The sequence below is a fragment of the Gymnoscopelus braueri genome (assembly GCF_963280865.1).
Source record: "Gymnoscopelus braueri genome assembly, chromosome: 10".
Lineage (NCBI taxonomy): Eukaryota > Metazoa > Chordata > Actinopteri > Myctophiformes > Myctophidae > Gymnoscopelus > Gymnoscopelus braueri.
The window spans coordinates 30198386-30224651 of record NC_137611.1 but is presented as its reverse complement, the minus strand read 5'-3'; the positions used below and the strand labels follow the sequence as shown (position 1 = coordinate 30224651).

Sequence of the window (26266 nt, the reverse complement as noted above, 5' to 3'; positions counted from 1 at the left end):
TTAGTGTATAATCGATGACTGTGGTGCTTGTGGGGAGAAGAGTTTTTGAAGCGTGTTCTGGCCCACCGGCCCTATGTGCTATTATTCATGTGAAGACCCAGCAAGAACCAGCCCATGACCCATTTAGAGCAGTGAGATTCACAAGTAAATCTTTCTGTAGGTAAATAGGATATGAGAGTTCTTTGTCCATTCATAGAGGTGATGTGGCTCTGAAGCAGGCATTGCAAAACAAAGATCTACAACATTCAAAGGAGTAACTCTGTGGAACAGCCTTGATAAAGATCTGAAATTGTGTAGCTCATTAAAAATATTCAAAAGATTACTTAAACATAAGATGATAGATAATTATAAAAAAACATAAATGGCATGTGCCTTCTCTATGACTTTATTTATCAAAGCATATATACATGTACTTGTACAGTACAGCAAACACGTACATGTACAGAAAAGTATCTTGTCCTTGTACCTTGTTTCCTTTTTTCTTTGGGTTGTTTTTTTTGTTTTTTGTTTCTTTTTCTCTCTCCATTTTTCTTTGTTTTGTAAAAGGGTAGGCGTAATAAGCAATGCTTCAGCCTATACCTTTTTGGTCAGAAATGTGGGTATCTTTTCTTGATAACATTTTTTATTTTATTACCTACTGTAATGTTACCACAAATTGACTGACTGAAATAAACTAAACTAAACTAAACTAAACTAGACTAGATTGCTCAACCTAGTTTGACTGACAAATGGTGCAGAGTGCAGACTTGACGAAAAGTTCTCAGTCATCTTTACTTTAAAAACTTAACTCCAACTCCTCCCCATCCACAATGAAAATGCATTAACTTGAAATCCAAAAGGGAGCATACAATAGATTTCACCTGTATTTTGTGGAAAGGGAATATTTAAGTATACTATACAATGAGAGTAGTCAGAAATAATGTTCATTCCACATGCTGTAAGCCGTACTTAATTCTGAATAGGCAAGTTGTTATAATGCATTGGTATCTGGTTGCTTAATATGTACGTTTTTTGTCCCCTTCAGGTGAGAAAGCTGTGGCGAGACGAAGACGGAAGAGGGCAATAATCCCGGGCCTCCGGCAATCCAGTTTCCAAATGTTCACTGGGTTATCCCCTCATCTAGCGATTCATACTGTATGCATGCACAACCAAACCCCTTGGATGTAAACCTCATCTTTCTCTGGATTCAAGCTAATTTCTCCTCACTGTCCACTGGATCTATTGTCCAAATATCCATGACATAGCGTTCTCAGTGTCTATATACTACCTCTGTTACCCGCTACAATGCTTACCAAGAACTTAAACACCTCGGGGGGAGCGGTCAACTAGCAGATACGTGTCTAACCATCTAACGGAACCATACTGGAACTAAAACACTTGCCCCGATGCTTTCCTACAGACCGGGTCCTGCTTTCAACACATGTCCATTGTCTACCTGGAATTAGGATAGATTTGTCAATCTGTTCCTGCCAACAACTGCTGCCTCTGCCACTGACGCACCCCGATGATCACACAGGAATCTCTCTTGCTTTTACTGGCAGCCTCCTGTTTCCTGCTGGACTACAGTTCCCAGAACTCCCTGCGGCTCCCGCATAGGACGAGCAGGACCTATGAGAATGATAAGGGTAGAACTAAGGGGGGAGAGCCATCGCTCAAAGATGGGACAAGAATTAGGAGCGTGGCACTAGGAGATCTGACCTTGGCTCGAGGTAGGGTTGGAGCAAAGGGCGTGATGTGGCAACTGGAGAGGGCACCGGCAAGGAGCAGGACGAGACCAAGAAGGCACGGGCGATGGCGGGGTCAGCGAGTTAAGAGAGGATGGGTGTGGAACCAATTCTTCGTCTTGGAAGAGTACATGGGATCCGAGCCACAGTACGTCGGGAAGGTAAGACGACAGCATTTTTTGCTATCTTGTTGTTTTACTTCTCTTCTTCTTGCAGCAGTGGTTGGGGGTAATGTCTGCTCCCGTTTGTTCTGCCATTGTTTCTGTACTGTAAGGTTCTGCCGTAATACATAAACTGCTGTGTGTGTGTGTGTGTGTGTGTGTGTGTGTGTGTGTGTGTGTGTGTGTGTGTGTGTGTGTGTGTGTGTGTGTGTGTGTGTGTGTGTGTGTGTGTGTGTGGGTGTGTGTGTGTGAACAGGTGTGACCAATGTGGAAGTTACAAAACATAATTTTACAAAGCCAAGGTGGGTCACAATGAGTCAAAAGCAGTACTTTTGTCCATTTTGGTTAATGTTCAGTTATGTTAAGTTCTTAAAGTTACATGAAGACATTGAAGTTAATAAACTACATTTAAATCCATAAAGGTTAAGCTATTAAAAAAATGGAGAAATCAAAACAAAGTAGCTTTCCTATGACTGGAAAGAATATACATAGGAAGTATGTCTCATATTACGTTGGATTGGATTATGACCCAATCCTGTCTTTTTTGATAGAGAGAAGGAGCTTAGTCTCATGTTATTGATGTAGAACGGGTGCGGGAAAAGGGCTCCATTTGGTCCACTCCACTCTCAGCCTCTTCTTTACAGTACAAAAGAAAGGGCTGAACATGGAATGGGCAATGCAGGGCAGTGGAGGGCCAATTTCAAGGGCTTAATGGGCCATCAAGCGACTCTTTATATGACGTGTGCTCATCTTTCAAAACGTGATAGATTACATTAGGCCAAGCTGGGAGGAGGCCTGTAGCTTGGAGCTTCTTTTTGTCAGTGAGTAATTGATCCATGTCACATCACCCTTTTTATCCACACAGTAAAATCCTTAGCGTAATTTAAATCCGAGAGTGTACAAATGTTACATTCTCTGGGTTATATGGCTACGCTGAGGATTTTGTGTGTATCTTTCACTCGGTCGCTCGCTTTCTCCCTTTCTGACTCTGTCTCTGTCTGTCTCTCTGTCTGTCTGTCTGTCTGTCTGTCTGTCTGTCTGTCTGTCTGTCTGTCTGTCTGTGTGTCTGTCTGTCTGTGTCTCTCTCTCTCTCCCTCCTTCTCCCTCTCCCTCTCCCTCTCCCTCTCCCTCTACCTCTCCCTCTCTCTCTCTCTCTCTCGTCTCACTCCCAACCTAACCTCTCCTTGCGATGACGGTGTTCATGGGTCAAAGTTCAAACTGAGGAGGAGTACTGAATCCCTCTTCACTTCTTTGTTGTCTCAGACTCCTCTTTGAAGGGCTCGCCTCCAGGATCGATAGGAGTGCGACTCAGTAATTGAAAACAACATCCAAGGGCATAAAGGAAAGGCGTTTTGTGTGCAGAGAAAGTACACATCAGAGAAACAGGGGGTAGGGGGGAGGGATACTACTCACACTCGCCTTGAGCAGAAAATAGAATTTTCAAAATGGCTTCATGATTGTCCCAGACAGCTTTGAGGGTGCCGAGCGCAAAGTAGTGAGGCATTCCAATAACCTCTAAAGTGAAACTGTTATTTGCCCAGGAGGAAGAGCAGAAGAGGACAATATTATTGTCACGGGGAGCTGGTGCACAGAGGTTATGAATTGACCGGTGTGAATGGGAGCCAACTGGTGTGGCGTCTCACAGTGGGGATGTCTCCGTGTTTCAAACTGCCAATGTCACACCGCCGTCCCCAGCTGCACCTGATGACAGTGACCTCTTATGCTCCTCGTTGCACATGCACTCTCCATTAACTGCTTAGATAATGCTCACAAATGTGTATAATGTAAAAAAATTGTTTTTTATTGCTTTACAGTTTTAATTATTTAGTAACAGTTTTGGGGGAAATTGTGGGGGATAATATAAAAATTTCAATACAGCAATTTTTGATATTAACACATTGGGTGCCAGAGGTTTATTCAAATATTATACGTTCAGTGCCGGCTATTCTTCCATCCACTTACGTTGATACGTTTCGTGCTGTAGAAGCCCCGACGCGGAAGTGCATGTAAACAAAGCGTGCGTGCGAGACGGCGGAGGGTCGCCTGGAACAAAAGTATTTCTAACGCGATCCTCCATTGCAGAGTGATCGCCGATCGAAAACGGCTCGCTTCCACCACGTTAAAAAGAAATAGATATTAAGCTTTTAGTCAAGGAGATAACATTGGAAAGGCCGACCGGAAGGATTTTTGACATGGATCCACATCCGGCCTCTCCTTCTCAGAAACTCCTTGGATAGCCTGCCGCAACCCTCCTGATTTCGTGTATAAAGGGGCGGGTGTATAGAGCCGGAGAGAGACTGCGCCTGATCCCATTGGTTCACCGATCTGTCCGTCAACCCCCGCCCCGTTAACACAACATTACGAGCGACGCCCACTGCACTCTGGTTGGTTGGGAAATGAAACACTTCCTCATGCCCAGTACAGGCTATGGTTGGGCCAGGCTTTTATTTTTTAGCAAAACTAAGCAATAAAAGCCTGGAGATCGAGGCTACTCCTTGGATGATCCCAAAGTTTCGTTAGAGCGCCCCACGTGGGCCCAATGTATAAAAAAAAAATTGGGTCAAAAACGGTCCGGACCCTTTTCGGCACTCCTCGTTTGGATTCTCAAAAACGGTCCGGACCGTTTTTGGCACCCGATGTGTTAAAAATAAAATGTACTTTCTAATTTGAACTTTTGAATACTTACCCCAATATTTGACTCAAGTACTGGGGTTGAGTACTTTGGCCACCACTGGTCTTAATACAGTATTATTGTGTGTGCACTTAGGGTCTAGGGTCTAAAGCACCATACCTAGGAGGAGAGAAGGGATCGTATATTACCTAAATCTTCAAGCCTTAGCTCCATCAACAGCATTCTGTTCAGGCACTGTGTTGATATTTCTTGGCTTTGACTGTGCAATTTTCACAGCACCTCCTAATTATCCATTTTCGATACAGAGGGGAGGGCCGGGAAAGCGTTTTGTTCTAGTCCAAATTGCATTCCATTAGTTTGTGAGGGAAGCCCATATAAAATCTCATACAGTAGCAGATGGACCGAGACCTGAGGATTGTAAATAGCAGTCATTATGCATGGGTCATTAGAAAAATACTTTTCAAACTAGAGGTTCATCTACACTAACTGTAATATCAGTACCAATTCAGCTTCTCTGTAGTGAACAGTCTGTGTATGGTGTTCAAAAAAGAGAGAGAAGTGATATTATTTATCAATATTGTATTCAACTTGGCATTGTTCTACATTAGTCAGTGCGTAATATGATGACAGTTAAATTCAATCTTTTTATGGTGCCAAATCATGACACTTTAGCAGAGACACTCCACCTCTGAGCAAGCATTTGGTGACAGTGGCAAGGAAAATCTCCCCTTTTAACCCATTAAGACCTGAGGCCGATTCTAAATGTCTTCTAAATCAGTTTTCTGAAAAACGTACGTTGCTATGTCAGTGGTGCTCAAAAGGTTTCATGTCAAGGACCGCAAGGACCTGTATTTGGCCGCCGACCCCCCATCTCAAATGATTTTGTTCCATGGACCCCCAGAAGCAAAGATTTGAGTTTTAAAAAATCGCTTTTAAAAATATATATATTCAAAGATTTGCAGAAATGTTCACGATTTTTCAAAAATAGCAGATCTACAAGCTCATAGCGTGTTACTTCGTGCCGCGTTATGAGCTTGTATATCTGCAATTTTTTAATAGCCAACCAATATGCTTTATAGCTAAAGTCTAAAATGACACAGATGCTTTCCCGGTTTTAATCCCGGAAGAAACCTTGAGCAGAACCAGGCTCTATAGGATGGGAGGCCTTGACTGATCAAATGAAGTTTTTGGAAGAACCAGGCTCTATAGGATCGGAGGCTATCTGCCTTGACTGATCAAATGAAGTTTTTCCTGATAATTGTTCTCATGATGTAACAGTCGTTAGCAGGAATGACTGTAAATAGAGTTTTTTTTTTTTTTTTTTAATGTTCTGTCAATCTATCTATATTTCAACTTGAATATAATATATGCTGGAAAATCTTTGTGTAGAGCTGAAGTTTTGGCTGTAGCAAACCTCTCATTTTTAAATGGTTCGTCAGCGTTTAATAGCGTGCCATATCTCACTGTGCTATTCAGTTCTGTCTGTCATGATAGAGGGTTTTTTTTGTTTCAGTTTTTTTTCTAATCATCAAACCACAGAGTCGGCCTTAGCTTTGAGTGGACCAGTCCAAAGCCACTTCCAAATTTCATTCCAAAAAGTATTAAGAGCTTTTCTGAAAGCCGATGCTTGCCAGCTGTGGTGTGTGGACGGACCAAACATTATAGATTTACTTGCCAGCAGGACATTGAGGGATTCAGGTCCACCAAACCTGCTGCCGAGGCAGACTGCTAAAAAGCTTCTTTTTTTTCTCAGTGGTGGGCCTCATACCTCCTATGGACAGAAAGAGAGTGAGGAGAAAGAGTGAATGCATGAAAGAGAGAAGAGACGGTGTGAAGTATCATCGGTTGATGTTAACCCATTAAGGTCTGAGGCCGATGCTACAAATGTCTTCTAAATCCTAACAGTTTTCTGAAAAACATACTGTATGTTTTCTATATCAGTGGTTCTCAAACTTTTTCATGTCAAGGACCCCCAAAACGTTTGGCCGTGGACCCCCGTCTCAAAATATTTTTGTTCCAGTGACCCCCAGAAGCAAATATTTGAATTAAAAATGTTTGCTTTAAAACATTTATGTATTATTCAAAGATTTGCACAAGTTTCCCAAATTTTTCAAAAATAGCAGATCTACAAGTTCATATAGCGCGGCACGAAGTGACGCACTATGAGCTTGTATAAAAACCGGGATGCCGGTTTTAATCGGTTAACTGGTTTGTTTATGCACTGTCAGTATATATATACAGCACCTTATGACTGCCTATTTTAAACTTTCTGTTAACAATTGAGAGATTTGTGAAAGTGGTATTGTTTAGGCATCTGGATTGTATCAGGTAAAGGAGAGTGAAATGGTGAAGATTGGACAGAGAGATCTTTATTTGAGTAATGTAGATGCGGATGCAACTGTTTCGACGTTTATGCTGAAACCACACAGCATGTTTATTCGACAACATTCTCTGCTGTACTCTGTCCTTTAACATGAACACTCATTCAAGCCACACTGAACAGTTGACCTTGAAAACAGAGTCCTTCAAATCCCATGTTCAGTTCATACTGTAGTATACGTGTCTATGTATTGACACAGTGTAATTACACCCAATGTTTTAGTCTGTCAACGCCAGCTGTATCGGTTCCGCTGCTGTGTGTCAAACTTACAGACCCATAAATTGCACGGCCGATAAACATTAATCCTGACCTGTTTTAGGGGGGGGGGGGGGGGCGGAGCAGAGGCGATGATTGACAGGCAAAATCCCTCACCAGCGACACCCGCAGGCAAAGATTTCTTTTTTCATTGCAGTTGAAAAGGCTTTAGAAATATGAGAGAAAAACACCTGCCATGGATCAATGGAGTGGAATTTTTTGTTAAAACTTTCTATACACGTTTGAAGGACCATGACAAAGACTTTTAATGTGTGGTAAAACTGAACGTCATGAAACCTTTAAAATAATTGTTCATGGCTTTGTGGACCTTGTTATTCTGGTCCTGTTATAATCAGCTCATTTCACACATGGAATGATGCGTAGCCTGCGAGCTAGTTCAGGCAGACACACTCGAGAGGTTTATACATGTGCAGCACTAGGGCGATGTACTGTATGTGACGTGTCGAGCAGCTGACCAAATTGGCGGTCTACTTAAGCTTCACCTGATTCATTGCACTTCCTCCAGCTGTCAGCGCTGCCACTGATGTTGTATGTGCTTGTCTGCTCCCACCACCACCCCAGCACCACCAGTATACGCTCTGCTTTCCCTAAGGGTTCTGTTTTCCCCTGGGGGGTTTGTTATTGATGTATATCTCCCTGCTCTTAAATGGTTGTCTGCTAATGTGCTGAGCATTCAAAAGTTCGTGTATTCACACGTACTGTTATTACATTTTATAAATAAAATGTTCTCAAGCTATTATTGGTCTCAATCTATTCGTGAGTTATCTGACTGAACTGGGAGTTATTTTTTCTGCTTCCAGTAGCTAAACTCTACCTTTTTGGGAGAAGCAGTGAGAGAAAGAAAGAGAGAGATGTGGAAATGGAACAGTGAGGACACGTGGACGCCACCTGGGAGCGAATGCCGCCCAAACTCTTCGTCCTCCTTGGTGCCCTGTGTGGCATGTGAGGGCAGAGAGAATCAGGAGGCCATGAGTCCACCAGGGCTCTATTCTAAGCACTCTTCTTTTTTTTACCCGTATTGTACCAGTCTACACTAAATGTCTTCGGCAAAAGATTTGGCCAACAGACCAAAATGTAAATCAAATAAATCACTGCATATGGAAGCAAAGTGTGCGACGTTTTCCTTAATTTTAAGTTTGTTCGCGACGGTCTGAACCTCACCAAACCGCTGGTGTGCTTTACCTGCTACTGTGTAGAATAATGTACTGTGGAAGACTACTTTAGCAGAGAGTTATACACACATCGACCGTGGGTGTGAGACATAGTGTCAGACACATACTGTATACTGTAACACTCACACCAACAGCCTTCTTTTATGAATACATAAGTAGACAACGTTTTGATTAAGTGTACCTGCTGTATGACATAAAACTAGCTGGATATTTCTTTTTGTCAGTGTTTCTGCAGCATCGTCGTTTTAAGAGGTGGGATCGCTAGCACAAAGCCAATCTTGTGTCATTTAGGATTTTCAGTTTTTCAGTTGTTCAGGTTTTTTTATTTATTTATTTTTTATGCCCCTCCCCTAACCTACTGTCCTCCAGAAAATGGATTACAGTCTCATACTGTACTTACCACATGAGACCAGACAGTCTTTGGGTCGTGTACAAGCTGCTGCATCATGTCAAGTACCTCTGTGTGTGGATCGCAGTTTGGTAGCCTAAAGCAGAATAAAATATAATTATATACTCATATATTCATATATAACTCATAACTCATATATATTTAAATGCAAAACCTATTGCTCTATGCACCTATTGCTCCAATGTTGTCTCTTTGGAAGCAGTCCACATTTGTGTTGCACGGCTACTTTCGCTATTCATCATACGAGAAGTATATACGGCTTGTGTGCGTGCGTGCATATGTCTCAGCTTTGGTCAGATGTAAGAAGGGCGGCTCCAAGGAAAAAAGGTTAGGAACCACTGTGTTAGATCGATAGGAAATTTGAAATAAATAAATAAATAAAAAACAGCACATATTACTTTATGGCTTGGCAAGATTAAAATAACGCTGCACTGAACAACGCGTGATTCGACTCCAGGAAGCCTTCGTCAGGGTTGCAAATAATTGCTTTACATTTAATTTGAAAAATGTAAGCAGTAGCAGCAACATACGTGACCTCTGTTGGACAATGCTGACACACCATTTTTATTTGATTAATCACTCACTTCACTTTTACCGAAGGTCACTGTGAAACCATAGTGTTCCCAAACACCAGTATGGCAGTGTCTTCTGACTCTGGGCTGAATAGCCTATAGTGTATGCCTTGACCATACAGATGATGGCTGGGCTGAATTACAAGTTGTGCTGCAACCACACATATATGCTGGGATAATGTCTGCACATGTACAACTTGTTCAGTCTGTACCCTATCCAAATCATGTAGGGTTTGGTAGGCATTGTCGTTCTCATGCGGAAAACGTGTATGGAGATGGAACAAAGCGCCTGTGTTCCAATGGATCCAATGTAGTAGTTGATTAAATATTTATAAAATTCACACACTCCCCATTTTGTCCCTATTTTGGGCATGCCATATAGGCGTAGACAGTGTAAAATAGGGCGAAATAGGGTGACACATGGGTTCTGCCTGACAGCGATAATATACTGTATATACTGTATAGTATATAAGAAAGAAAGAAAGAAAAAACTTGAGTAATGTTCCTAAAGCTAGGTTAAGACAACATCTTAACCTATCTGCATTCCATCTCTGATATGCAGCTTGGCAGCGGAAAACGTCATTGAAGATGGTTGTGTGTTGAATAAAATATGAAAATCCAAAGCCTTGAAAGCTATTCTTCCGTCTCATGCGCACCTGTAAGGGAATCTTTTCTTTACATTGAGGAGGACAGATGCACTGTACCATGACAGACTACAGTACACACACACACACACACACACACACACACACACACACACACACACACACACACACACACACACACACACACACACACACACACACACACACAGTATGCTGAGAATATATCCAGTATTGCTCGGTAGAGGACGGCACCAGCATTTCTCCTTTAGCTGGTCATCTGTGACTACTTGTATAATTCATAAGCAGAATTCCGTATCTCCTGAGTGTGTGTGCATAGGCGTGCGTGCATGTGTGAGTGCACACACGCACTAGGGTCTGGTCATGTAACATCATAAATGCAAGATCACATCCCTGCAATCTATCGATCAATCTACCTCTCAATCAAAGGTTCTTTCTTGGGAATTTGTACTCGCCCGGTCTAAGGAAAGGGCTTGTTTGTTTCCTTTGTTTAATGAAGGCCTGTAATGTCCTTGAGAGAGACTGTAACAGTGAAGGACTTTGAGGCTTTGTGGGCAGCGGTGGCATAAAGCCTAGTTCAAACCAAAGCTTTATGACATGATGAAACCGTTTTTAAAGCATTGCAGAGAACATTTTTCAGCGATCTGAACTCTGAATCACACCGTTGGCTGAATCACAAGAGATTCAACTTGTTGCATCACAAGCAACAAGTTGCAATGCATTTCTGATGACACAAACGTATTGCTCACACAAATCTGCCATTGTAACGTTACTCGCTCTCTCTCTCTCTTTCCCTTTCTCTCTCTCACACACACACACACACACACACACGCACGCGCACACACACACACACACACACACACACACACACACACACACACACACACGTGCACACACTCTCGCAGTGTGCGTGCATGATGTGATTTAACAATTATACTAAAGAAAGATTGTAGCCCTTCACTCTCGTTTTCATCTCTTCCTCTCCACTTCCTCTCTCTGTCTAGGCAAATATACACACAATTGCACACTCAGTTTGGTGATGCGTGGGTCTGTCTTTTTTACCGCACCTACATGCCTATGAGAGAGAGAACGAAAAAAAAAGACAGCGAGCGAACAAGAGAAAGAAAGTGAGGGCGTATGATTATACTCGATTGTGCACAGGTACTCTTTGCACCTTAATCTCATATACAACATGCTGATATTGTTTTTGTACCTTCAATGTCTAATATCATATACAGTGCATCATACTGTACCTGCTGCTATATGTTCATGCACCTTATGTCTAAGGTGGATGGATATATTTCCCCCTGCCCCCCTATAACGTTGCAACACACTCTCACTCTCCAAGCGCCTATCGTGACTTCTTGGGTCAAATGTGACCCAACATCAAACATTTGACTGGAAGGCGACTCCCCTTCTAGTCATCTGGTGTGGTCCCGGGCACTTCCACGTTCCAGGCATACGGAAGTGCCATTCTCAAACAAAGACGTAAAAGGGTGATGGCTCTGCTAAAAAAAATGTTAAAACAACAGAGGTGCACCTTCTAAAGCGGACTTGGGCCACTAGAGGCACCGCCGCCGGCGCCGAGCAAGTCACTGTGGCTGAGCGTTGAGAAGTCTGCTTCAGCCAACTCAGCGTCGTTCGAGTTATGTCTCCGATAGGGAGAGAATCGTAACTCATATCCCCCCTATAGTCAACATGTGCCGTCGCGGGTACCCCCTTCCAGTCAAACGTTTGACGTTTGGTCCAATCCGTCCCACAAAGTCACCCGTTTGCCGTCTTGGGAGTGAGAATGCGTTGGAAATAAAGGTTAGGGGAGTGCACTTGCGGCCAAAAGGTTCCCGGTTCGATCCCTCAGACCAGCAGGAACAATCTGCGCGAGAAAGAGAGGGAGAGAGAAAAACAGAGCGAGCAAAACAGAGTGAATGACCAACTTTCATTCCTTCCTCAACGTTCACTCTTGAACAATCCTTGAGCAAGGCACTGAACACCCAACTCCTCCAGTGGAGCTGCTCAGTGGTCTGTACTGCTTCCAGGTGTGTGACTGTGTGATAGAGGACTCTTCTCTTCTCTGTATACTCTAGTCTAGACCATTGGTTCTCAAAGTGGTGTCCGAGGACCCCCAGGGGTCCTTGGAGGGGTACCAAGGGGTCCCCAGCAAAATTAGTTGATATAATGTCACAATAATTTTAACCACATTTTAACCATATTTTATAGTATAGTCAAAAAAAGCAGATATACAAGCTCATTGTGCGGCACCGAGTGCCGCACTATGAGCTTGTTGAAAAATCATGAAAACTTGTGCAAATCTTTGAATACATATATTTTTTAAAGCGAACATTTGTAACTTAAATCTTTGCTTCTGGTGGTCCCTGGAACAATTTTTTTTGAGATTGGGGTCTGCGGCCAAATACATGTCATTTTGGGGGTCCTTGACAGGAAAAAGGTTGAAAACCACTGCCCTAGACGTAGGCCCTACAGTAGAAATTTGACATTCAGTCGGGCAACAGTCCCCAGACTCTAAAGTCAAATATATCACAAGAAATATCTCACATCTCTTACTGACAGCATCACAGCCATCATTTATTTCAATTCCGGTGGAAAATGAGCTTGACGTTTGTGGCCTTTGGAGCATTCCACAAAGTCTAAAGAGGAATTATAAGTTTTCAAAACTTTTTGATTTATGTCCGTTGTCCACAGGTACTGTACACTCTCCTCTCTGTTCGGTTCACATTTTCTGGGCTTTGCATTGTGTTTTACTCTACGATAGTTGAACTCTAAAATTTATTTTTTTTCTCTTGAAAATGTTTACGATGTTGAAATGATGGACGACACAGCGTTTTCAGCCTGGGTTTTCACTGCAACAACAGCACTGAGTCAGAAGTATAATGTCCACAGTTGCATAAGAAACTGTTCAAATCAACATAGAAGCACTGCAGGTGCTGTGGATAAATGTCCAACGAGTGCTTCTGTGGGCGTCACATAGTTCATCGTATGACAATGTCGCACGGCAAAAATAGATCTACAAGCACAATGTGTTGCATCGCGTATATGCATATCAGGGTTATCAGGTTTACAGCTGAATATCAAAAGGACGCCAAGGTACTTCAAATTGCAGGCAAAAGATCATTTGTTATTTTGAAAGGAGTGGGCAGTCCACAACCCTTGGTGATTTTTTTCTTTATTGAGACAGATGAAAAGCAAAGTGCAGCAGGAGACAGCATAGGGTATAGGAAAAGGAAAGCAGGCCATGGGCAGATTTCAGCCTAGGTAAGCAGCAGGCATGTGTGGTTCTGGAGGTGAGCGTCTTAACCTCCATGGGGCACAAAACACACATTTGTCAATGCTATAACAAACTACTCATTGCCACCCACACAGATGAAATAGAGCAGGTTATATCTGCATCACTGCAACAAAAGACAAAAAAAAAACAAAACACATGCACAATGATTTACATTTTACCTTGCCGGGAACTGCTGAAGTCAGGAGGTGCTGTACCGCAGGGCAGACAGCTATAAGACTATATTTTAAGAAGTGTATTAATATCCCAATGCACTGGTGGAGAGAAAGGACATGAAAAAGAGGCTTGCAGCTGTTTTAGCTGCCCCAGCTGGACCATAGAGCAAGTTATACACCTTAGTCCAGCAAAAAGCAAGGAAGAAATATTCATGTCTATCCTATTATTTATTTATTAGGCAGTTTTTCCCCCTGTTTTATTTTATTTTATTTGTATTTTTATGTAGATAGGAGAGTAGATAGAACGTTATGCATTGTTTAACAGAAAGAATCACATGTTATTTAAAACCACATACAGTAGATGGAAACATACATAGCTCACTATTCAACATCTAGTCATAAATTATTTTGCATAAGATACTGGTTCTTGACATGGGGTCTGGGGACCCCCAGGGGTCCCTGAGGGGGTTCCAGGAAGTCCCCAGTTAATGATTGTTAGTTAGGAACCAAATGGACCTGGCACACTATCAATAATAATAATAACAATAACAATAATAAAAATAATTATTATTATTACTATTAGTATTATTAGTAGTAGTAATAGTATTATTATTTCAACTCATCTCATTTCATTTTATTTATTACAGCATAGATTGGGGTCCCAGAAATACAAATTGTATCAAATGGCGGTCCATGGATTAATGCATATCAAACTGGAGGTCCTTGGGATGGTTGAGAATCACTGGTTTAAGATAACCCCCAAATCCATTGTGTCAGTTTGGCTGCAGCCATCAATGCATCACCCTAAATACTGCTGTGAACTCATGTTTGACTCCCGGCCCGCTGAGCATGCTGCTTGTGTGGCCTTTCAGAGGAGGAGAGGAGAAGATATATCACGTCGTTGTCCCCTTTACACATGTCTCCTTGACCTTTTGAATGGTGCATCAATCCGTCTTGGACAAGACATGACTTTTATGTGAAATGACCACTCCAGAGTATAATGTGTGGCCATTGGCATTCATCATGAGCACTCGCAACTCTGATTGTGTGGAAATAAGCGCTAAGATGGGCAACTCGTGCGGGCTCCACACTTAAATACCAACATCTATCACATGTGTCACGAGGAATAGCCATTTCGAAGCATATTACGCGTGATTTCCATTTTAAAAATGTCAACATTGGTATTCAGCATACGGCAAGGTGCCCTGATAAGCTATCCTTCCACTGTTTAACCCATTCGATCCGGGAAAGCATCTGTGTCATTTTAGATTTTAGCTACATATACGAGCGTGTGTCACAATATTTTTTTGGGCAGATACAAGCTCATAGCGGCTGCGCTATGAGCTTGTATATCTGCTATTTTTGAAAAATCCTTAAAATGTATGCAAATCTTTGAATATATATATTTTAAAGCAAAGATTTTTAACTCAAATATTTGCCTGGAACAAAATAGTGTGAGATGGGGGTCCGCGGCCAAATATATATAATTTTTGGGGTCCTTGACATGAAAAGGTTGAGAACCAGCGATAAAGCAACAGAAGTTTTTTTCAGAAAACTGTTAGGATTTAGAAGACATTAGTAGAATCGGCCTCAGGTCTTAATGGGTTAATACACCGGGCACATAGGATTCAAGAAACAAAAGCAGGCCCTTTCAGACAGGATGCATCCATCAACACGCAGGCTACAGACGCTTACCTTTAATTTATCTGTGATAAATGTGCAGAAGAGGGGATGGCTTTATTTCAACACAAAAGAGCCAATTAGCCGGAACATCAGATTAATTTCCCTAGTCATTATATACACAACCCGCTTAATGAATGCTGTACATTCATGTTATATCTGGAGTGGAGTGAAGAATAGTTACCGTATGTACAAAATGGTTGTTTTTTTTGGTTTCCGCACATTCATTGTGAGCATATTATCATTCACAGAAAAGAAAAGAGTTTTTCTTCTCCCTTGATTCCAATTTTGCAGATTGTTTTGACTTATGATAAGGCATATGAACTGTGAGCCTCTTTACCCAGTGGCTCCATTCCTCAACTTCTTTTCATTGGGCCATTCCCTGGGAACTCTGGAGCTCTTTAGTTCAATTACTTTGTCCCTCTCTCCCTTGCCTCCTTCCCATCTTCATCATCTTCTCCTTTTGTTTCTTCTGTCTTTATTTTCCTCCTTCTTTCTTCCTCGCTCACGTGCTCTCTACTTTTCCTTTGCCGTTCAATGGCTGTTTCCTCCCATTCTGTCCTTTGTTTGCTCCCTTTCTTCCTTTTTATGCCTTTCTTTATTTTGTTGACTGTTAAACAGCCAGTCAGCCATCAAACTTATTGTGTGTGACGAACCGTAAGCTTTGTACTCAACCTCTGGCTACGCGTGCTAAATGTACCGAGTACGAGCTGTTCCCAATGTCATACATGCGTTTAATTATAAATAAATCACGTCCAAGCTATGAGCTAATGTTAGAACCCTTCGCTGTTATATAACACTATAGCTAGAGCGGAACCATGCTTTTGGTGAAATAGCTCCTGTATCTTTGTGTTATTTTTGAGATGTCAGATGAACAGTTTGATTCTTTTTTGTCTAGTGATGGTGTAGTGGTGAGGTGTCTTATGTACTGGTACTCTACCATACTGAACTGTAGGTAGTCTACTCCTGTTGGTTTGGAGTCAGATACATCCAGGAGCATCTCTTCTGTCTCTCCCCTTCCCTCTCTCCCTCTCAGCATTTCTACAGTCTGCGTAAAAAAAGAAATAAAACAATAATAATAAAAGGCCCTATTTTGGGAAAGAGACTTTTAGTATTTTCCGGACAGGAGAATAGAGCGCTGAAGTCTGACATCACTGCCGCTGGACTAGAGGGCGCTATCCCGGTGGGTCACAGCGTTATTTTTTGTATTGAAATTTATCTAGGGGAATTTAATCAAAGAGTACAATTATTTTATGTTTTTCTCCAAACACAGACGTTATCAAATCAGTTCTTATATGACGCAATCTAAGATTTGCCTATGGGGATTCCAATACAAAAAATAACGCTGTAGGAGCCAGGTAGATTCAATAAATGTTAACCCATTAAGACCGGGAACGCATCGGTGTCATTATAGATTTCTTTAGCCATTAAAAAATAGCAGATATACAAGCTCATAGCACGGCACCGAGTGCCACGCTATGAGCTAAAACATTTTTTTTATTTTTTATGTTAGGATTTAGAAAACGTTTTTAGAATCGGCCTCAGGTCTTAATGGGTTAAAGTCCAGAGTGTGATTGAAGTAAAGCCTTGGAAACATAATTTCACAGAGCAAACTGATGTGTTGTGTGGGTGGTGTGGAGTTGTCAAACCAACTCTACAGCAGCTCAAACGGACCGCCAATTACAGTAGCTTGGGAGGAAATCACAACATAAAATTACACCATTCATGTGAAGTAGGCATGTTCTATATGTATTTCTTTTTTTAATTATATTTTTGTTGTTGGGTGAAGTGTTGGCATATTTGACATTTGTCAAGTACATTATCTCATTATAAACTAACCCTAACCGTATGCATTCTGCATTGATCTGCATATCTGTATACTTTGGTACGGCTTACATGGTCTTTTTGGCTTATGACAAACTCAATATATTGCTCTGACTTGATATCTGACACGATAAGGTATTATGGCTTATTTTTCAGCCCGCTAATTAGCTTTGGAGGAAATAACATTAAATTACACCATGCATGTGAAGTAGAGATGTTCTATGTATTTTTTTTTTAAATTATATTTTTTGTCCACTACATTTTGTAGTTGGGTGTACTGTTGGCATATTTGACATTTGTGAAGTATCTCATTATATACTAACCCTAACCCTATGCATTCTGCATAGATCTGCATATGTATACTTTGGCACGGCTTACATGGTCTTTTTGGCTTATGAAAAACTCTTATATTGCTCCAACTTGCCAATGTGGGAAGCCCCACATGTTTTGGCTTGTAGATGCAATCGATATCTGACACGATAAGGTATTATAGTCTTTTTTTCTAACTAAGAACAGCCACCTGACCCATTGATTTTCTCTAATTGAGGGAACGTGCTGTGTTATCCCCCTTCAGCTCCACACAGATAGGGACCATGGAGAAAGTGAAGTCAAGTACACGCTGTCTGGGGAGGGAGCCGGCTCCATCTTCACTATTGACCCGATCACAGGGGACATACACGCTCTGGTTGGACTTGACAGGTGAGCACTCTCAAGCATTTCAAGCACTCTCAAGCACTCTCAGGCAACACTTTATACTCAGTGCCTGTGCATTGTGAGGTTTTGTAAAGATCTAAAGCAGCAGGACCCCCAAATTAATATTTATTTGACCACAGACTCCCATCTGAAGATATTCTGTGTTCAGGGACCTCCACTTTTGTGTTGTAAAAATGTTTATAAAATCTTAAAATCTTTTCAAGCTTTTTTGAAAATAGCAGATCTACAAGCTTACAATGTGTCCCATCGGGGTTGTATTAGGCTGAGTGTGCATGGTTAAGGAAGCATGTGACTGGATGAAGGGTTAGGGTTAGTACTTTTTATACTTGATTATATATACTATATTATGTTATGATCACACAGATTATTATAGTACTGATCTTATGATGCCTCTTAATGCCTCCAACATACTGTAACGTAAGCAATTTCGTCATAGCATTGTCTCAAAGATGCATTCCAACTTCCAACCATTCTGATTCTTCCCATACCGCTCGGCTGTGCTTTTATCGATGGCTTTATTGATCACCAACCGCTGTGACCAGGGAGCTAGTTTGCAGTATTTCCTATTTCCTCTCGCCTTTTACTTCTATACGGCATTTGACTTTGAAGAAAACAGTTAAGTCAATGCACAAGCACTGCGAACCATTGCGTAAAACCTGTAATGCCCATGAGGTTGTTCCAGAATAGCTACTGGTATTCTTGTGATGCCTTGCAGCGCTCGTCTGCATGTATTATCTATTGCATTGTCACCGTGCCCATAATCACAGTAAAGAAAGCCCTCCCGGGTATTACTGCTGTCACAAAATGCACTTCAATTACACTCCAACCAGATGCAGCCGGAAGATTTTCAGTGCACAGGGTGTGCTTTGACAGGTTACTGTCTTATAATATATATCTTATGTAAGTTAATAACTTGAAAATACAAAGCAAACATTATCAGGTATATGACAGAATAGAGCTGTTTCTGGCATTGATAAATAAGACATACCTGGGCCGGCTAAAGAAGATATATGACTATCTTGAAAAGTGAATGATGCTGAAATAATCATTGTTTAAGAGTATGCATTTCTTACAGTATATGGCAAGATCAATGTTACTGTATCTCCAGGAGAAAAGGGTATGTTTGGCTCTGTATGTCTGTCTGTTTGTGTGTGTCTGTGTGTGTGGCTGCCAGCAGTTTTACGTTACTTGGTCACACAGTAAAGTCAAGTTACACCTTTTGAATGCAAGAGAGCAATAGCCTGTTACCTATATTAGCTCATCATTTTATCTTCCAGGAAATGATTATGTGAATATGCATAGCCAATTGCAGACATGGACATTTATTGGGGCAAGTCGACAGTAGAACATCAATATACATTTATACATGTAACACCTCAAACGGTTTTAATGTCTGCGCACATTGACCTCCGAGTTTAGAGAGCTTCCGATCAACAACAACACGTGCACCAAAACTATTATCACAGACAAATGTAGAGTTGCTGAAGGAGAATGATAGATTTGAAAAGATTACATGTTTCGGGTTATTTGATACTGTATGTTATAAGTTGGGTTAAGACAGTGATTCTCAAACTGTCTTTACTAGTGTGCCCTCGCCGCAATATTATTTGGTTATGGGTTAAGAGACCAATCTCTCCCTTTTTTCTCTCTCTCTCCACCTCTTTCCTGAGACTATGCTGGCTTGTTCTGCCACCTTTCAGATATAGCTCTGTACATCTCATCCTAAATGCAGTTTTATGTACAGTATTGTCTGTGAATTGTCTGTGGGGCAATACAAATTTGACACATTTAAAATTGTAACCTGTGAATGACTGGTGATACAAACATTAACACAAGGAATTAAAAATCAGATTCTGCAGACACTACAGATCAATTTGAATGACGTGCACACATATTGAAATGTATTAATTTGGCTATAACATTGTAACCTTATGTTCGTCTTAGTGAGGGCAACATGCTCCACTACTTTTCAATGTATGTGTTTATTGTCGAGCCTGATTTATACGTCCCTGTGCGGTGGTGCCTTGCGCGGAAAAGTGTTCAGACTTCATGCCTCCATATATACTGTCTACTCTGCTTGCACCATGATAGTGATATCATGATAAAAATCCGAATTATTATGTCCCTTTCCCCCTTCGCCCCATACCTTTTCATACTCACGCACAACCCCAAAACATTGTCATCACATGCCCCATATAGAGAGAAAAATAGAGAGGTAGACAGTGAATGTGTATGAGAGACCGATAGAAGAACATCTAGAGCCAATGTACAACAGGTAATCACATGCTGTGCTATCTTGTATGGCCGTCGGTAGAAATGTAACCGCATACTTCGCTATTATTAGGCCATTCCTCCCGGTGGAGATTTGCGTGCTACTGAGCACACCTTTCTAGTTATATGATGATTTGGGCCCTTTCCCAAACGGGGCCATCCCCACTAGCTCTTTACAGAAAAGTGTCACTCTAGATTAAGTCACACTCACAGCTCTGGAGGGCACTCCTTATTATAAGGAGGGAATAAATAAATAAATGTGTAAACTTAGAATGGCCCTTGGCACTCTCCACTGGCAGGAACAAACAGTCGTCCGCATAGCTACTGACACACCTAGCTTGGCAGGCTGCTGTGTCATGTGCCGCCAAGGCGTTTCAGCGTTTACAAGAGGCACTTCATACATACAGGCTTCCAAAAGCATCTACATTCTCAGTTTTTTGTTTTTCATTAATGCATTCAAACAGTGTGTGAGTACTAGTCAATGGAACTTAGAGACAACGTGTTCCCCTTTATATTTTTAAGTTCACCACACATTCCATGATTTTTTTTTAAAGCCTTCCTCCTGCATGTATGTGTGAGCATCCACTCAAGGATTAGTATTCCATAAGTAGTGAGTTGTAAATCATACACTACACCTGCAGAGAGCCACCAGGACCTTTCAATATGGCAGGCTGACCTACTTTTTCTCTACAGTATGTACTGGCTGGCTTTAAGACCCAAATAAGAATGAGACTATACAATTTGTATTTTCAAATGATCCATTTTTACTATTTGACCAAATCACAGAGGTTATACACAAGTGAGTGTCAGCAATGGAATCCGAATGAAATGCTTATACAGTATGTAAAACACTTGGTTTTCACTATGTCAGCATGTCACTCAATGCAGATTCATATGCATTGTATCATGCTATTTTAACACATTAAAACAGGGAAAGAATCTGTGTCATTTTAGATTTTAGCCATATCTTATACTTTGGCTATTCAAAAATAGCAGATATACAAGCTCATAGCGCGTCACTTCGTGCTGCGCTATGAGCTTGTAGATCTGATGTTTTTGAAAAATTTAACTCAAATCTTTGCTCTCTGGGTCCCTGGACAAAAGAAATTGAGATGGGGGTCCGTGGCCAAATACATTTAATTTTGGGGGTCCTTCACATGAAAAAGTTTTGAACCCCACTATGCAACATACGTTTTTCAGATTTTTTTTTTTTAGAATCAGCCTCAGGTCTTAATGGGTTAATGTCTATGAATCTTCATGTTCTGCCCTATGAGGGGTTCATATGTCTATTATGTCCATGTAATAGCTGTGTATATTTAGGCTCCGCTTCGGGGGGGTTGTGATGGGGTTTGTGATCTCAGTGTCCCTATCATACAGTACTTGTGCAGATTGTTCTGGAGCCATATCCATCCACTTCATAATGTGAATTTTGCTGTGTTTGAGTTATTCTGTTGCTGCAGGATCATACTTGTACACAGCAGAGCACATAGTTACCCAGGACACATATAGTATATTATGGAATGTTTTGTTCTGTCAGTGATGATTGCAAGTTGTGCAGGCCCTGCATTCTATTTCTCCACTGTGCTTCATAATAGGAATTAGGGTTTGGCTGTTGCAGTGGCATGCAGTGTTGTTTCTGACAAACATAGCATGTTGTCTGCCAAAATGTTCAGCTGTTTTGATCCGTCCACAGAACATTATTCTTCTAATAGTGTTATTAAATGGGGCACAGCAGCAGATGACCGGATGAAATTTGTTGAAATTGAAAAAAGGGCTTCGCAGTTGTGTTCAGATGGTAATGGTCAATGGCTGTGTGCAAAATCAGATCAATTGCTCCAGGCAGTGAGGAGAACGGGCACACATTTTTGCTCTCAGGGGTTACTAGAATTATAGGAGGATAACACAGCCTGTACAGTGGCTGCAATCCACTGTTTATTTGAGAATGGCAGGTATAGCCTTGATTTTGTATTTCAAAAATTCTTCTAATACTTTGTCAGTATCAGTCGGTCCTGTGTGCCTGTTTAGCCATTAAGCTAAATAAACAAGCCACCAGGCGTTCTGCTCTGTCCTTGGATAAATGACTCCTGCCCACTCACTCAGGCACTTTTGCTCATGTACTGGAATGTACACACACACACACACGCACTCACGCACGCACGCACGCACGCACGCACGCACGCACGCACGCACGCACGCACGCACGCACACACTTACTTTTACCAGTGTCTGTGTTTCATGGCTACTATAGTATATACTGCTACTGTATGACACCTAAAATTCCGTCTCGGTCAACAAAGGTCCATCTATTTGATTTATTTTCTCTGATGGACCTCTATGGTGAGGTTAGTATAAAGTTTGATTGATGCTAGAGGCCAATGTGTACAAAGATTAGCACCCACAATAGGCTATTTTCCATGCAGCCACTGGTGTCCTACTTATTTGCACTTCAGCAAAGCAAGGACTAAACCTTAGATTACCTTAACCCCGATCTGTCTGTGACCCAGTGATCTTCACAGCTTTGGCGTACGTAGGCCTACATTATGTGCATTTGTGTGCTTGTGTATGTACAATGAGTGTGAGACAGACAGAGAGAGAAAGAGAGGGAGGGAGAGGGAGTGAGTTAGAGAGTTACATGCTGTTTCGCTGAAGTCTAATAATTGCGTTAATCTGATCACTCAGAGTGGACTAGAGTAGTGGTTCTCAACCTGTGGGGCGGTCCCCAGATGACAGTGAAGTGACAATTTGAGGCCTTTTAAGACCTTTTTAATACCTCAAATAAGAAAGATCTATAAACTATTCTAGAAAAACTAGTAGATCAGCTATTTTCACAATATTTATCTGTGGAACCGAGTCAAACTAAATATAATGCCTCAACTCCTACATTCCAAGTGCTTATCAGGGTCCCCGGTTCAAATATAATTGTTTTTGGGGGTCGCTGTCTGAAAAGTTTGGGAACCCTTGGAGCTGAAGTGTAGCTTTACTCACAAACCTTGACATAATATGTCAATCCTTTTTTTGTATCCATTTGACCCACTTTTAGTCTGTTTTGTTGTTGGTTTTATTGTTTGGTGTTACAGAGCTGTACCACATATGGCTTAAAGTCAGATTTTCTGTCCCTGCGTAAATCCAGCCATATGGTACATAGAGGGCTCAGGGTGTCCGAATTAATATAGGTTGTCTTGAGCCTAAATATGACATGTAACACAGGAGGTGTTGCATAGCCCCTTATATGATGTACAAACTGCACTTGACTTTTTAGTTTTTACAGTTACTCAGTATACTGTAAACACTCATACTCTAATACTCTAATACCTACAGTAAGTATGTGTGTCCACCAAAGCATTTTTTCCCTGCTGAAAATACAAAGAGCTCTCCCTAAAAACGCTTCCAAATGCCCAGACTTGTAAGTATTTCAGCTCTCAGCGTCCGGGTAAAAACGACAGACGTGAACGTGAAGTGCAGAATCGATGCCCCGGTAGACACAGCCACTAAGAGCCCCAAAAACATCACGTGACATTTTTTAATTTTTTTACCATAATGCAAATAGGCATCCATTCATACTTAATTCCTTTTCTACACGGTAATAAGTCATTTCATCCAAGCAATCTCCAAATTCCATCCATTCTGATGACTCCCACAGGGCTCGGAGAGCTGTGCTTTATTGATGGCTTTATTGATTACCAACTCTTGTGACCAGGGAGCTAGATAGCAGTGTTTCCTATTTTCTCCTGCCTTTTACTCCTATACTGAATGGATTTGACTTTACGTTACGTCAATGCACATGCACTGGGAAAGTTGCAATACCCCGTGAGGTTGATCCTCAGTATAGCTACTAGTGGTATTTCTGTTCTGTTCACTGAGCTCATCTGCACCTTGAATCTATTGCTCTGCCGTTAATGTGCTTTTTCAACAATTAAAGGAGTGGTTCCCCTCAAACAATTACTTATTTTCTATCAATTACACACCCCATGAAGCCTTGAACTCATGGAGTTTTTGTCGCATTCCTAAGCCAATCATTTGATGACTCATTGAGTAGGTCTCCTACTGAGTGTCCTACTGACCGATGACCCAGTCATCAAATTATTGGCTTAGGAATGCGACAAAAACAAAAAAATCTCCAGGAATTCAAGGCTTCATGGGGTGTGTAATTGATAGAAATTAAGTAATTTCATAAAAATGTGTATGCGATTGAACAATTTCAATTATATTCATGTTCCCTTTGCAGAGAGGTAAAATCGTACTTCACGCTGAGGGCCCAGGCCGTCGACATCAGCACCGGTCAGCCTCTGGAGCCGGAGTCCGAGTTCATCATCAAGGTGCAGGACATCAATGACAACGAGCCAAGGTTCCAAGAAGGCCCCTACACTGCCAGCGTCCCTGAGATGTCTCCTGCAGGTGAGAGAGGGGGAAGTAGAACAGAACTAGAAAAAAGTGCACCTCAGAGCACAGGTGTCAGGTCAGATCAGGTAGGTTATTGTGGGCCAGCAATGTTGATGGAATATGAAGAATCGGACAGATCCATCTTGATCACTTGACTATAGAGATAATGTGTACCGATTTGTGTGATGTTTGGACAAAATCTGTAGGACTAAAGGTCATTACACACCGGCGATTATGCGAATATACGCAAAATTCAGACTCGTTCCGAATAATTAAAAGACTATTTTTCGCTTCGCTTTTTCGCTCCGTGGAAGCTTGCATTGACTTTATAAGGGTTTTAAAAAAAAACGTATTATTTGCATGAAAAATTGCCCCCGGTGTGTAAGGAGCTTTATATGAAAAAAAAAAGTTTTGCAAAAATTTGCGCCCTGGTGGCGCTATAATAGGGCAATGTCAAAAGGGTGGCATTTGTGCCTCAATGTAGTGCAAATGTGCGTGCAAAGTTTCCCGCAATCAGTTCATGATTTGAGGCATTTCGTTCAAAACAAAGCACTCCCAAAGCACTTGGAAGCCAATCTTAGCTAGTCAGGATGGAATATGAAAAATTTGACCCGTATCGTTTAATGACTATAGAGATACTGTGTACCGATTTGTGTGATGTTTGGACAAAATATGTAGAACTACTGTCAAAAATGTGTTTTGCATAAATCTGCCTCCTGGTGGCGCTATAACAGGCCATGTGAAAAGTTTGGGTCACAGTTTTTGCTCTGTCATCCAGGGAATGTGTGTGCACAGTTTCGCTGCGACCAAGCCAATGGTGCCGGAGATTAGCTGGTCACCAATCTGGGAACCCATCGTAAAAAAAAAGAAGGAAAAACAGCGCCCTCTGCTGTTTTCTTACTTTTGATTTGACTCTGGGGGAAGGAATAAATGGAACGCTGCCGACTGGAAACCGGCGTTTTGGTCTGCCCTCAGCCCTTCACTTCCGGTGGTGCGCCTATGTTTTCATTCCCACTAACAACATTTCTCCTCGGAACACTAACACCATTTCCTCACGGAACATGGATTGTTTTGGTTATAAGCCCACTTGTTTCTATGATGGAAGTACAAGTTCAAATATAGCTGCAAGCAGCGATAATACGGGGCCAGTGAATAGAGAGAGAGAGAGAGAGAGAGAGAGAGAGAGAGAGAGAGAGAGAGAGAGAGAGAGAGAGAGAGAGAGAGAGAGAGAGAGAGAGAGAGAGAGAGAGAGAGAGAGAGAGAGAGAGAGAGAGAGACGGATTAGATTGAAGAGAGAGAGAGACGGAATAGATTGAAGAGAGAGAGAGAGAGAGACGGAATAGATTGAAGAGAGAGAGAGAGAGAAACGGAATAGATTGAAGAGAAGAGAGAGAGAGAGAAACGGAATAGATTGAAGAGAAAGAGAGAGAGAGAGAGAGAGAGAGAGACATGGAAACGGAATAGATTGAAGAGAGAGAGAGACATGGAAACGGAATAGATTGAAGAGAGAGAGAGAGAAAGAGACATGGAAACGGAATAGATTGAGAGAGAGAGAGAGAGAGAGAGAGAGAGAGAGAGAGAGAGACAGACATGGAAATGGAATAGATTGAAGAGAGAGAGAGACATGGAAACGGAATAGATTGAAGAGAGAGAGAGACATGGAAACGGAATAGATTGAAGGGAGAGAGGGAGAGAGCGAGAGAGACATGGAAACGGAATAGATTGAAGAGAGAGAGACTTGGAAACATAATAGATTGAAGAGAGATGGAAGCGGAATTGACATCTCAACCTATTGCCATTAACAGGAATCGAACCCTGAACCTTCGGATTGACAAGCTGCAACACTACCTATAGTGCTATAGCTTTGTACAGGCTGAGGTTGTCTGTTGAAGATAAAAGTGAACCAGTGAAAGCAGCCGATCTACAAGCTCAGAAACACGTTGCTATCTGAAAAGTTTTGAGATTGTAGATCGGCTATTTTCAGAATGAACT

The 26266-nt window shown here is 41.6% G+C and overlaps 1 protein-coding gene across 1 annotated transcript in view; it reads left to right on the top strand.

The window, feature by feature from the left end:
* Positions 1–1504: 1504 nt before the first annotated feature.
* Positions 1505–26266, top strand: part of cdh12a (cadherin 12a) — a gene marked incomplete at both ends in the record, with an annotated part of 74845 nt that continues 50083 nt past the window's right edge. The window contains 3 exons of the mRNA XM_080439839.1: positions 1505–1885; positions 17484–17608; positions 24120–24289. Coding sequence (XP_080295965.1) covers positions 1505–1885; positions 17484–17608; positions 24120–24289 — 676 coding nt within the window. The remainder of the gene's footprint in view (positions 1886–17483; positions 17609–24119; positions 24290–26266) is intronic.